General features: G+C 40.4%; 1 protein-coding gene across 1 annotated transcript in view; it reads left to right on the top strand.

The window, feature by feature from the left end:
- ADARB2 (adenosine deaminase RNA specific B2 (inactive)) overlaps positions 1–12523 on the top strand; it is a 306016-nt gene that overhangs the window by 246929 nt on the left and 46564 nt on the right. The window contains exon 4 of the mRNA XM_071428638.1: positions 15–129. Within this exon, the coding sequence (XP_071284739.1) occupies positions 15–129 (115 nt within the window). The remainder of the gene's footprint in view (positions 1–14; positions 130–12523) is intronic.

The raw sequence follows: 12523 nt of genomic DNA, 5'->3' as shown, positions 1-12523 counted from the left end.
ACTGTCTCTTTCAGGATTTTGCTGACTCTGTATACCAAATGGTTGCACAGAAGTTCCAGGAGCTGACAGACAATTTCACTTCCATGCATGCACGCCACAAAACTCTTGCAGGCATTGTGATGACCAAAGGTAAGATATTCTCTCATTTATTTTCTTCTGACATTTTTCATGACTAAGTAATACATTATTTACCTGGTTCACAATACTGAAGGATGACTTTACTCCCACACAGAAAAATGAATAGTAATGCAGTGAAAAGAAGCATTAAATATTTACACCTCAAGTAAGTTCGCACAAAAAATATTGGCAACAGAGTTGAAGATTTATTCATAAATGTGTTGCTACATTTCTTTGTTTACAGGACAAAATGCAGCCCTTTCTGATTTTTCATTTCCTTACAGATGGGGGAGAGAGTTATCAATAAAAGTAGTATTATTTATTAATTACTTTCTTAGGTCTGAATACACCAAGTTCTTGTTATACAACATAAACTTTATTTTAGACTGGCAACAGAAACAAATGTGCTTTCCAGTCAAAAAAACCAAACCCAGAGTATGTGTAATTTTAGTTCTGCTCTTCTCTAGCCATGGGAAATACTTACACTTACCAGCAGCAGGGCCAAAATTTGGTATTCACTCCTGTTAAGACTTGATTGATTGACACATACTGTGTGGGAATTTTCAGTGCTTTGATGAAGCAGTTGCATGGATGGTCCTTCTCTGCAAGCACCCCTCAGGTGGGGCACCTCAGTATTTATGAGGACATCAGCAGTGGAGATGCTTCCATAAACTTCATTCTCTCTCTGACACATGGAGCAGTGGGCCCAGTAGAGAAATGAGAAGATAAGCTTGGAGGGGAAAGGCATATATAATTCATCCAGGCTTGTCTCACTCCTTCCTTTCAACAATTACATTAGCTAGGTTCAGTAGGGACACTTGTGAATATTGCAAGACAGCAGTATGGAAACAGGATTTTCTGATGGATCTTTTCCAGCCACAGAGCCTAAATGCAGATAAGATTTCTGTGCTGAGCATCTCCTTTCTGATGTGAAGAGAATAAGTAACCATATTCAGTATGAAGGAAAATAAAAAGGAAGTGTGATTGATTTTGGGATGTGAAAGATGCACTCTAGATACAGCATACCAACTGCCTTGTCATTGTCAGATTTCTTGACTGTGGCTCTCATCAGATTTAAACAAAGTGCTATAGTTTATTTAGATAAGCTCTTTCCAAGCAGAAGCACAAGGGAGAATGTTTATATATACTTTTTATAAGAAACTAAGCTACAGGAGCCAAGAACTGTTGCTTTAACCACATGTAGGGGGAGAGCACAGGGGAGCTTGCACTTACTGTAAGAATTGTAAGAAATGCCTGTAGGAATTTCATCCCATTCTTCTTTGACAAGGAGCTACTCCTACATTCTTTATAGACCAGCTTTATAAAGACCTACTCCTACATTCTTATATAGACCAGCTTTATAAAGCATGGTTGAGCCACTGCAGCCTTATTTCTACATGTCCAAAGAAGCACATTAAAGACTCACAATATATGAGAAGAACTGTGACTGGAAGGAGTCATAATTCCCAAAGTTATGGCTGCTGAGTGCATGCAGTGCTAGGGGAAGAAAAGGGCACTGCCAAACTTTCTTAGCCTTTCTGGGATGTTGGGGGCTGTCTGTGTCTCTTCTTTAGGGAAGGGCTAAAAGTGTCCTTAATGCTGTTTGTTTCTTTTGGTGGGTCCCATGCCCTTAGCGAGAGTTTACAAATTTGTGTTTCATATTTCATCTTAGTCAGCATTAGGACAAAGTGGAATTTTACTTATGTTCACAAACTATTTCCCTCTAGGCTTCTTTTTTAATTCTGAATTCCCTCTCATGAATTTCTTCAATCTGTCAGCCATCCAATTTGTCAATATCTCACTGGTTTTGTGGAACTCAGAAAAGAAACTTGCAGATATAAGGTGATTCACAAAAGATGCAAATCTAGCAACAGCCTTATCTTAGTATATTCTCCAGGAAGGTTTGAGTTCTTTCCAGCACAAGAATCTCAGCCAACCAAGGCAAGATGAATCATCTGTCATTTGTGTCATTATTTTCTGTACTAAGGTTGTAGATTTGTGGTCTCTTCTTCACCATCATTCCCAGAAGTAGCAAGGACCTCAGCACACACTTTTCAAAGATGGCATAGGCAGATTTTCCACATCAAGCACTCAAATGAGTACCAATTCCCTGTGTTTTTAACAAAAAAAATGGCAGAAGCTGTCTTAGATCTCTGTAAACAATTTACTAATGACATCAACAAAAACAAATCTGGAAATGTCTTGTTGCATTCCGTACTATAAGTGACAAAAACTGATTTGTTTTTACCTTCATTTCAATTTACTGTCATCCTGACTAGAAGCAGATTTATCTGTGCTTGTACAGTTTCCAGGCAAAGCTGGTAAAAAGCACAATGGGATTCTGTGATAACTGCTGTTAAGATAATGCAAGATCTCTACAGACAAAAAAAGAAGTGTGCTAGATTGGTTTTCTTTTTCTGAACTCTGACATTTTTTCTGTCATTTCAATTTCCCAGGGAAACCAAAGAGAATTACGTTTGGCCACTGTAATTGACTTATGCTGTAGCACCCGGGGCAAATTCCAATGTGTAAGAAAGAAAAAAAATGTGGAAAATTATGTTATTGATGGACTGAGAATGTTCTACAGTAATAAATTGCTAGTCAGTGAAACAGGCAGTCCAAAGCATTTAGAAATGCTTTGCTCTGAATTGTGATGACAATTAAAATCTCCATGCTTTTTTGTAAAAGTAAGTTTAGTTGTTTAGCAGACATCAAGATAATCTTAAAAGTATTGGCCTAGGCAGGAGCAATTTACCACACTAGATAACAGCTGATGTGATCTTATCTGTTGTAATACAATAATTGAATATAATAATAACTAAAAAAACTCACATAACTGATCTTGAACTAAACGTTACAAAAGATTGAAGAGTTTAAATCAATTATTTAATAGTTATAATGTATAATTTCATAATGTATTTGAAATCTGCCAGTCCTCTAACATATTCTAATTTTGTTGAAACACACTCAGAGGAGATTGTTCTCTCAAAAATTGTTTGATCGATTCTAAGAAAAATTGTTTAACAAGTGAGTGCATTCAAATCTTCCTCATACAGCAAGCTATAATCCAAGACTATCTTCAAGTAGAACAATAAGTATACTTATTACTGAAGCATAATATTTATATGAAGACCTATGCTTTACTGCACATTGACTCTCCACAGCAGATCTGCTGATTTCTCTGAAGATATGATGAAGTCACACATGGTAAATTAAGAACATCATCTCACCTGTGGAAAAGATATTCTGGACCACACCATGTCAGACACAAGCCATCAGCTCAGAACTTGCATTATATGATGCAAGTTAACTTCCTTCATCATGTTTGGCATTAGTGGCTAAAACACAATTGATAACACGACATTTTGGGTATGTGCTTGCAAATTGCCAAGACTATCTCTCTCTCCTATCCCCAACAAGTAAACTGGAGATGAGCAAGAGGCTGAGAGGGGGCAAAGCCAGGACAGGTGTCCTCAGCTGATGGAGGGAGTATTTCTTGCCATAGGACACTGTGCTCAGCAGTAAAAATCTGGGGAGAGGGGAAGGGGGAGATAAATGGTTTTATGGCATTTGTCTTGCCAAGCAACCATGAACTATCATTATATCAATGCATTAGTCTTGCCTTCCTTCTGTTTCTTCCCAGTCCTACAGGAGAGTGGAATGAGCAAGAGGCTGTGTGGGTGTTTGGCTCTTGGCCAGGATCAACCAATATTTCATTTCAACAGCAGCTGTTTCTTGATGTTTCTGGTTGTCAGGGAAAGATGACCCACCAGCTCCCCATCCTTCTGTCTCTCAGGTGCAATTTGGACATCTTATTTTGACTCACTGCTCTGCTGTATTTTTCTATTGAAAAGTTTTTAGAGACAAGCAGTTTTCAATATTGTTGTTATGTCAGCTGATACATTTGAAAAAATGAAGGGCAAGCAAGCTATTATTTTCTAACACGAGGCAACAAATGCAAAACCAGAGCACTCTCACATACCTCTGGGCCTGATGCCCAGAGTCACAGACTGTGGGGTGACAGGAGGAGCCCCTGTGGCCCCACCATGGGTCACCAGGCAGGGCAACACACAGAGCATTGAGGGGACAGTGTGGCAGTGCTGCCTGTCCCCCAGAGCTGGGAGGGAGGAAGTCCCAGGGCAGGGCAGAGCAGGGTGGGAGCCTCACACTGAGTGCTGTGATCTAAAGACTGGTGGCATTCACACTGTTTATTGGCATCAAAGAGACAGTTTGGCTTTTGCTCTACCTGAAATCACCAGGCAAAGTAAAGGATTCCTGTCACTCAGTAAAGAGATGATCTATTATTGCTGAGGTCCTCTTTGCAAAAAAAAAACCCCTGCCATAATCATTAGGGACAAAATGAAACTGCTATTTAAACACAATTTTCCCATTTGTGTTTGACAAATCTTAGCAGCTTAAATACTGATAGGAACTTTTTGTCATGCTTTCTGTTAAAAATGAAGCATTAAGAAAGTTCAGTCCTTTTCACGGCACTGTAACATTCATAGAAAAAGATTATGAGTTGATTCTTCGCTTCAATTTTCTCTCTTCTACATATATTTTTTTAAGGCTGACAATCATTTTGATGTTAAAAGCAAATTAGGAGGTCTTCTCAGTTATCTTGTGTGAAATAAAGATGAACTGGACAAAAGAGCCCTAAATAGAAATTTCATGCTGTGATAAAAGATGGGAAATTATCATCTGTATCTCATGGAATGGATCTTAATCATTGCTAAGTGGAATAACAGAAAAAAGTAAAGTTGACAATATGTCTCCATGGATCTTTCCAGACACATTAAGATTCACAAAGCCTGGCTTTTAAGTACAATGAGAAATACTACTGTCCAATTGATTTCTAATCCTCAGTATGAGTAGGAAATTTGCAAAGCAGTAGAATGCAGTAGAACAGCCAGGCCATGTGTAGAGTCCCAATCTGCTCTATCCCATGCTGCACTCGAGTAGCCAAACCAGTTAGAGAAAATGTGAACGATTTACAGGTTAGTGTCCAGAGCAGATTCCTTCAGGAAGAGAGGTACAGGAGGAATTTGGGCTCCCAGATCCCATTTGCATAGTTGGATGAATGCTAAAACCTGGTCCCAGTGGGAATCAAGGTTTTCCATGAGAATTGAAACTCCTGAAATCAAAATTGAGTGCACAAACTGCTGACATCCCTTTGTAGATCTCAGAAGGTCTCTTCACCTACTGTTGTCTGATGCTCTCAAGGACATGGCACAAAGTCCTTTGACACTCTTGTAAACATTATTGACTTCTTACACATGCCAAGGTTGACACTTCACCAGTAGATGACAGTTTTTCTCAAAATAATTTAAACTAGGTAAATAGATATGTAGTTAGGAACCATATATGTCACTCTTTCTCAAAAATCTGGTTTTCTCTGCTTATAAACTCTAAACCATTAATGTTCAGATTCTCTCTAAATAGTTTTGAAGCCCATAAAACTATCCCTTTTCTACAGCTGCAACTCTATCCCTGGATTTTGTAATGTACACCTATAATGGGCATAATCTCCTATTCCTGCAGCTCAAGAGACTTAGGTTTCCAAGTTCCAGCTCAAAGGACATTTGAGGTTTTGTAGCTAAAACTCTGGCCCCACCAGAGCCCTCACTTCTATTAAAATGTGGGTTTAGGCATCGTGAGGACTCCCACTACAAGAGCAACTCTGAGTGTTTCTTCATCATTTCTGTCAAACAAGGGCTAATGAACAGAAAGTAGTTGAAGACAGATTACTTAGAAATGGAAAATATGAAATGGGACACAATCCTGCAGCCTTGCATAGAGAAGGAGAAAAACAGCTTCAGGGACAACTCTCCAGGCCAGGTTGTTATAGGTTTTGCATTAAAAAAAAAAAAAAAAAGAAAAACAGGGAGAAATGCAGGCACCAGCTGGGAGTAGGTACAGAACCAGAGCTTCACTTTTGGAGATGAGCACCCCAACATGCACACACCCAGCCTCTCATTGCTGTTATTGTCTAACCTAATTCCATCCTCTTAGCTCTTTGGTGGCACAGGTTCAGAAGGAACAGGACAAAACACCCCTCTCATATCAGCAGTTTTAGGCACTTCCACAGGAAAATGGGAAGGGAGCTGAGTCCCTCATTTCTCAGCAGCTGAAGCAGCTGTGGGTGTCTCCAGCACATGGCACTGCTGACCTCTGGGCAGCTTCAGCTCCCCACTGTGCCCACAGGTTGCTCTGGTTCCCATCTCTTCTCAGACACTGAGCCTTTTTACCTCTCTGAACATTTACTGACTCTGGATTTAGTTTTCCATTCCTGCTGTTCAAAGTACTTTTCTGATTGAAACACCTCTCAAAACCTGGATGCAGACAAGGCCTTGGCTCTGTGTCACATGTAATTGCATTGGGCACAAGGATGGGTGTAATAATTAGCATAAAACATGGAAATTAAAAATAGGCACTTCTGTTTCCTAAGTGTGTCAAGCAAGGAGTTGGCAAGGTCAGACTTTCATTCTGCTCTGTGATAAGGCAAACTGGAAGCTGTCCCAATGTCAATACCAGGAGTGCATCTCACCCTAAAAAAAGAAATTTCTTTGGTGAATAAAGGCTTGGAAACCATTGCTTTCACTTTACCAACCTAGTAAAACACGTAGGAAGATGTTTTTAGATGCAAGCACACCAAAGAATTTTAAAATAAATACAATTTTTAAAAAATCTTACATAAAATTAAGTTCCTCCTGTGTTTAAGTGCCAAAATTCATAGTCAGGATTTCATTCTTTCTCACTGTAATTTAGAATCTTACTACATCTAAAACTGTCAATTTACTTAATGCTCAGATATCAGTGGCACAACATTTATTAGAGAAACACAGATATCTGCAGTCAGGACATGGCAGGAAAGTGCAATTCAGTCCTGCTTTAAAATTAAGAATTATGTGCAAGCTCTCTTCTTGAGGAGAGTATTCAAAGTCACATGAAAGGAAAAAACCCTCAAAAAAACCTTGATATTGCCACTACAAATTTAGATTTATTTTTTTTTTAAATCCTCAAGGGAGGTGAAGAGGTGAATCCCTCTCAGGATTTCCAAAGCCCATGTTGAGGAAAGGAAGGGAAGGTAAAGGGCACTGGTGCTCACAAAGACAGCACTCTCCTTCCACACTCCTCAGAAGCAAAGCTGATGGGATTTCATCCTTTTGGTCCACTGAGGGGAGGGAAGAAATGGACCATAGAAATTAGAACTGGGAGAGACCACTAAGTCATCCAGTCCATTTCCCTGCAAGCATAAGATTGTTCCCAAGTGCTCTTTCCAGTCTAGATTTAAATTAATCAATTAACAATGGGGCTTTCAACAGTACCTTGGGAGACCATTCTAGCCTAATGGATCTCATTGTTAATAATTTTCCCCAGTTATTCAGCCTGACTTTTATTTTCTTTGATGTCATCTCAGGACCTCAGTTCTGCTGCTCTAAATTTAGTGCCCACTTCTCTCCTTGGGGTTTGTACCTTTCAGATACTCAGAAACACGCACATCAATGTTCATAGTTTCCATATTCAATTTTTGTACTCTCTCCTGCTGGGTCACTCTTCTCTGCAGCCCCCAGCAGCCTTGCCTTTGTTTTCTGATTCCCTTCCACTCGGGCAACCTCCTCACCATTCTTTTCCACGCTGGAAATCCACCTTTTGAATGAGTTTTAAAGGAAAGGCCTGCACAAAATTTCTTGCAAAATGGATTAGCACAAGAATCCTTTCTCAGGCATCCCACGGTGTGATCAAACAGCACGAAATGAGCTTGTGTCAGAAAGGGATTTTTGTTTCAGAGGAACCGAATTTGGAACTTATTTACAAGTGCACTCCCCCGTGGGTTTGGGCAAAATTTACTGTGGCTGACTGTGAAAGGAGAGCCATGGCCACTGTCAGACCATACCCTGGCTCTTGCTTCCAGCCCAGAGGGGGCAGAGATCAGGGCAGAGAGGACTGTGACTCTGTCCCTGCTCCTTCACTGATGAAGATGAAGAGCTCTGCAAAGAATAGCTTTCCCTAGGCAGCACAGTCAGAGGGAGGACTACTTAACACATTAATAAGGGAAGAAAATATGAGGCTCACAGAGGCCCCCTCTACACCCTTTCTTTCCACAGAAATACAATATATTCAGTTACACATAACCCACATTTTGATGTAAGGAAAGGAAATCCCTGTGTAACTCCAGTGTTTCAAAGACTGTTCCCTTTATACCCCTAAATATCTGTAACCTCACTGCTAGCCACTTCTTTGTTCCTATTATTTGCCAGCTGTGTATCAGCCTTTTGTTCAGACTTCTGCTATTCCATTTCCTAAGCCCTCAACATGCTTCTTTCTTCCCATATTTTAGTCAGCAGCTTCACATCAGCTGCTCCCATCCACCTCAGGGGTGTTCTTTGGGACATCCAGTGTGAGCTACAGCTCTTTGGGATATCCTGTGTGGGTTACAGCCAGAGTGCTCACTGAAGTCACAGGTTCCTTTTTGTCACTGGAATTATCACAATCACTACCACAGGTACAATAGAAAATGGAGAGAAAAAAATGAGCTGCAGCAGTCTTTATGGCTGGTAAATAAATGCATCCTGTGCATTGATATATGCATACTATTAATCCTCCCTGCTGTACACAGTTCTTCTCTTATGGCTATACATTTTTAAATTTTTTTTTAGTCATGAGTTTGGTTTTGTTCCCCATGCAGAACTGGGGACAGCAGAGCTCTGTGGTTCAGGGATCTGCCTTGGGACAGTGGGGTGGGTGCAGGACTGTGCCCACAGCACATCCCTGCAGACAGCTTTTCCAGCATCACTGCCCTTTCATGTCTTGACTATCTCTTATTACAAAATTAAAGCCATTCTAAGAATGTGATAGGGCTGCCAGGGAAGAAGATAAGAGAAAATAATGCAGGACTTGTCAGTGCTATGTAATATCAAAAAATTTCCCTTTCCTAAACAAACCTGAAATGGAAACCTGAACTTATTCAGCTGTGAGTAGAGGGTATTAAAAAAAAAAAAAAACCCACCCTCCTCTGTGATCAGAGCTCAATTAAGCTACCTTGAAAATTATTCCAAATACACTTTTTTCAGATAACAATAGACAATCCCTTTGACTGATTTGCTAAAAAAGGTAAAGAAAGAGCATAAAATTATTGCTTATCAGAGAGAGAAGCAGCACCATTTAAAATAACATGAAATTGTATCCCATGAATTATTCAGAAGGGCTGATGTTACACTATCATTATTTCTGGCTTTCCTTTTTACTGCATTGCATTTTGTGTAAGTTGTCACGCACCCAATAAAAGAAGTGTGGGTTTTCTTAATTAATCAAACCTGATTTTTCTGATTTTTTTTTTCTAATTTAAAATGAATATATTTCGAGCAGTGAGCTGTCTTCACAGTGTCAAGCTGAAAAAGAAGATGGATTTCACTACCACTAGCAGGGTCTAAAACATGCAGTGCAATAGTCACTTGCATACTGACTGGTGCTTCTCTACGTGTCGTGCCAGCTGCTGAGAAACCAAAGTGTGATCCCAGTTGTATCCTGGCATTAGCAGTTGTAAACTCCATCCTGTTCTGTGTGAGTTGGGCTCACTGAATTTCTCAGCTCTCTGATGCACAGCCTGTGTGATTTCCGATTGCAGGTACCAGTCTACACCTCCTGTGATTTCCTCAGGATTTTCATTTTCCTTTTCCAACACAAAAATATGCAAGGCTACAAACTCATTCTTATGGAAGGTCCTAATTATCATAGCCCACTAGAAGAGTAACTCTTTTAAAATCAGTGGAAGCATTGACTAGACTAGCCAAAACTCACTTGTTTTATTGGTAGAGCTGTGTCTCCAAGCAGATGGGTGTTGGCATTTTCTGTTTATGGCCACAACTGACTTAAACACCCAGTTCACAACCACAGTCCATAAGATGTCAGCCAGTTCTCCACATCCAGCTTGTCTGCTGAGCAAACCTTCATATTTTTGTTTGCTGACTCTCTCTTCTGTCAACATTTTTCTGAACCATTTCTGTTACAAGCTCTGTTGCTGCAGGCCTGCTGTTTTGGGAGGTCACATAGGGAAGACAGCCCTGTTTTCTTTCTGTGTGTAATAGTTCAGCTCAAGGCAAAATGAGCATCCTTGAATATACTAACATTGATATAATTATCCTTAATTGTTGTGGGAGAAAAAATCTCATGAAGTTTAAACATAAGGGAAAATAATGTAAAGGAAAGATTTGTTCTGCTTGCCCTCTTATGATTTGGGGAGTTTTGATCTGTATTTTGCTGCTTGGAAGAGAAATCTCACTGAGAGCATCTCTCCACAGTGTAGAAAGCTTTGTTCTTCTGGCTGTCTATAGATCTCCAGAGTTCATGAAGAGAAGCTGGCAATACTGAGATGTAATGTAGACCATCAAAAAGCAAATATCTAAACTAGGCCAGATGAATCACCTCCTAGGAAATTCCTCTCCTTTGACTACAGAGTCTACAGCAATTAGCTCAGCTATGGACATCTAAACTCTAGTTATCCAGAACAGCTGAAATGAATCTCCCTGCTGGTGTCAGCAAACTGGAAATGGCTCATAATAAAACCCAGTTTCTTTTCAACAGCTCAGCTGTGACATGAAAATCTGCACAATCACTGACAGACAAAAAATGAACATCGGGGGTTTGAGGTTCCCCCTGCCTGGCTGTGAGAGGAGTTCCTGCCTCTAGACCCAGGGTGGGCTCAGGCTTCCAGCAGAGCTCCAGAAAGGATTGTTACCTCACTGAATCATAGACTGGATATGTGGTCAAAGGCAATGTGCTATTTATGTGGACATTTTTGTTTTATAATGCAAGTAATTAATTGACAGAATTTGTAAAGATAAAATGTAGTGAATTCCCTCCCTGCTCTCTCAGCTGTCCTCAACATCAGGGTATGAGCCAGGACCCAGCCACTATGCTGACACAGCTTCCCAATTTCCTTTCCCCTGCTCCATTTCCTTTTCAAATTGAAAACTATTAGAAGTCTTTAGGCAAATAATAGAAACCTAATGCAGGTGCCTGTTATAAATTGTTCACTAGTTACTTTTAACCTAATGTCTCTTCAAACATTACTTTGCACAAGGCAACGAGGGTAGGAAATGCCTCATGAATTCTGACAATCAGTGGGTCAGGAGTTAAGGTCATAATAATGTAGCCCATTTCTCCTTGTTTGTCAAATAACCTGGATGCAATTACATCCCTGGATCTTTCACCTGAGATTGACTCTCCTCAGTAAGAACATGAGTCTTGTGGGGAGCAATCTTTGTATAACCCTGAGCAGGGTAGGTGCCATAAGGCTGGTGGTGCCAGTTACTGTTCATGTAGGATTCTGCCACTCACAAAGCCACAGCTTTCCCAGGCATGGCTTGAGGATGTGCACAGTCTGCATCTGCTGCATGTCTGAGGTTAAATTAATCAATGCTTATGAGGGAGCTCGACTTTCATAAACAGAAATTGCTTGAGAAACTTGAAGTATTCTGCAAGCAAAATAAAATAGGAAGTAAACATAAATAACAAGAGTTAGTAATTACTGGTTTTAATATAAAATAGACAAATGTACAGAAGTGCCTATTAATTCTGAATCACTGAAGCAAGTATCTAGGCTCCAGAGCTGAAAATGCTGCCTAAAATGCCAGTGTGATTAGTCAATGCTAAAATCTGCCTTCATCAGCTAAGCATCACGTCTTGTTCTCAGAGAAAAATTCCTCCCATGTTCACTGGCAATAATATCAAACATTCCACAGGGGATAAACCTCCAGCTCTGTGTGTGTACCAAACAAGGCATGCAAGGGGACAATCTGTTAGCATGTATGCTCCTGAACACAGCGGACAACTGTCAGGTTGTTGGAAGGATTTCTCATCATGCTGGGTGCCCTCACAGGCAGCATTGAACAGTGCTACATTGGTCACAGATCACTTTCTCCATTTGGCTCCCCAGTGAGGTGTAAATATTTCAGAGCTAATGCATAAGTCATGTACACCTGGGTTTCCAAGTGCCACAGCAGCGAGACATAACTCTTGGGGATTTCTGAACATAGAGGAGCATGGATTATTTTCTGACACTGCAAATGGAAAATACATGGAGATCTTTAATGTTTAACACTCAGAGTGGTTCTGCAAATTCTTGGAAGCCATTGCCTCCCAGCCCCAGGCAGCATCTAAGTGATGTTCTGCAAACACCTGCACCTTGCCAGGACTGGCAAACACCCCAGGCTGTGTCCACACATGGTACCCACTGGGGCCCCATACCACTGGAAGCCAACATATGGAGTTAATTCACCCAAAGATGAACACCCCAAGCACACTGGCTATTGCTGTGCAGGTGGACATTGTGATAGCAAACATCAGAGAGATTCACATTATTGCTGCATCTGATAGGTGTTGGATACCTTTCTGTTTCATTTGT

The sequence above is a fragment of the Agelaius tricolor genome, unplaced genomic scaffold (assembly GCF_023055355.1).
Source record: "Agelaius tricolor isolate 1412-34295 unplaced genomic scaffold, bAgeTri1.0.p SCAF_6, whole genome shotgun sequence".
Classification (NCBI taxonomy): Eukaryota; Metazoa; Chordata; class Aves; order Passeriformes; family Icteridae; genus Agelaius; species Agelaius tricolor.
The sequence above is the reverse complement of the archived record's forward strand: the minus strand, read 5'-3'. Positions and strand labels throughout refer to the sequence as shown.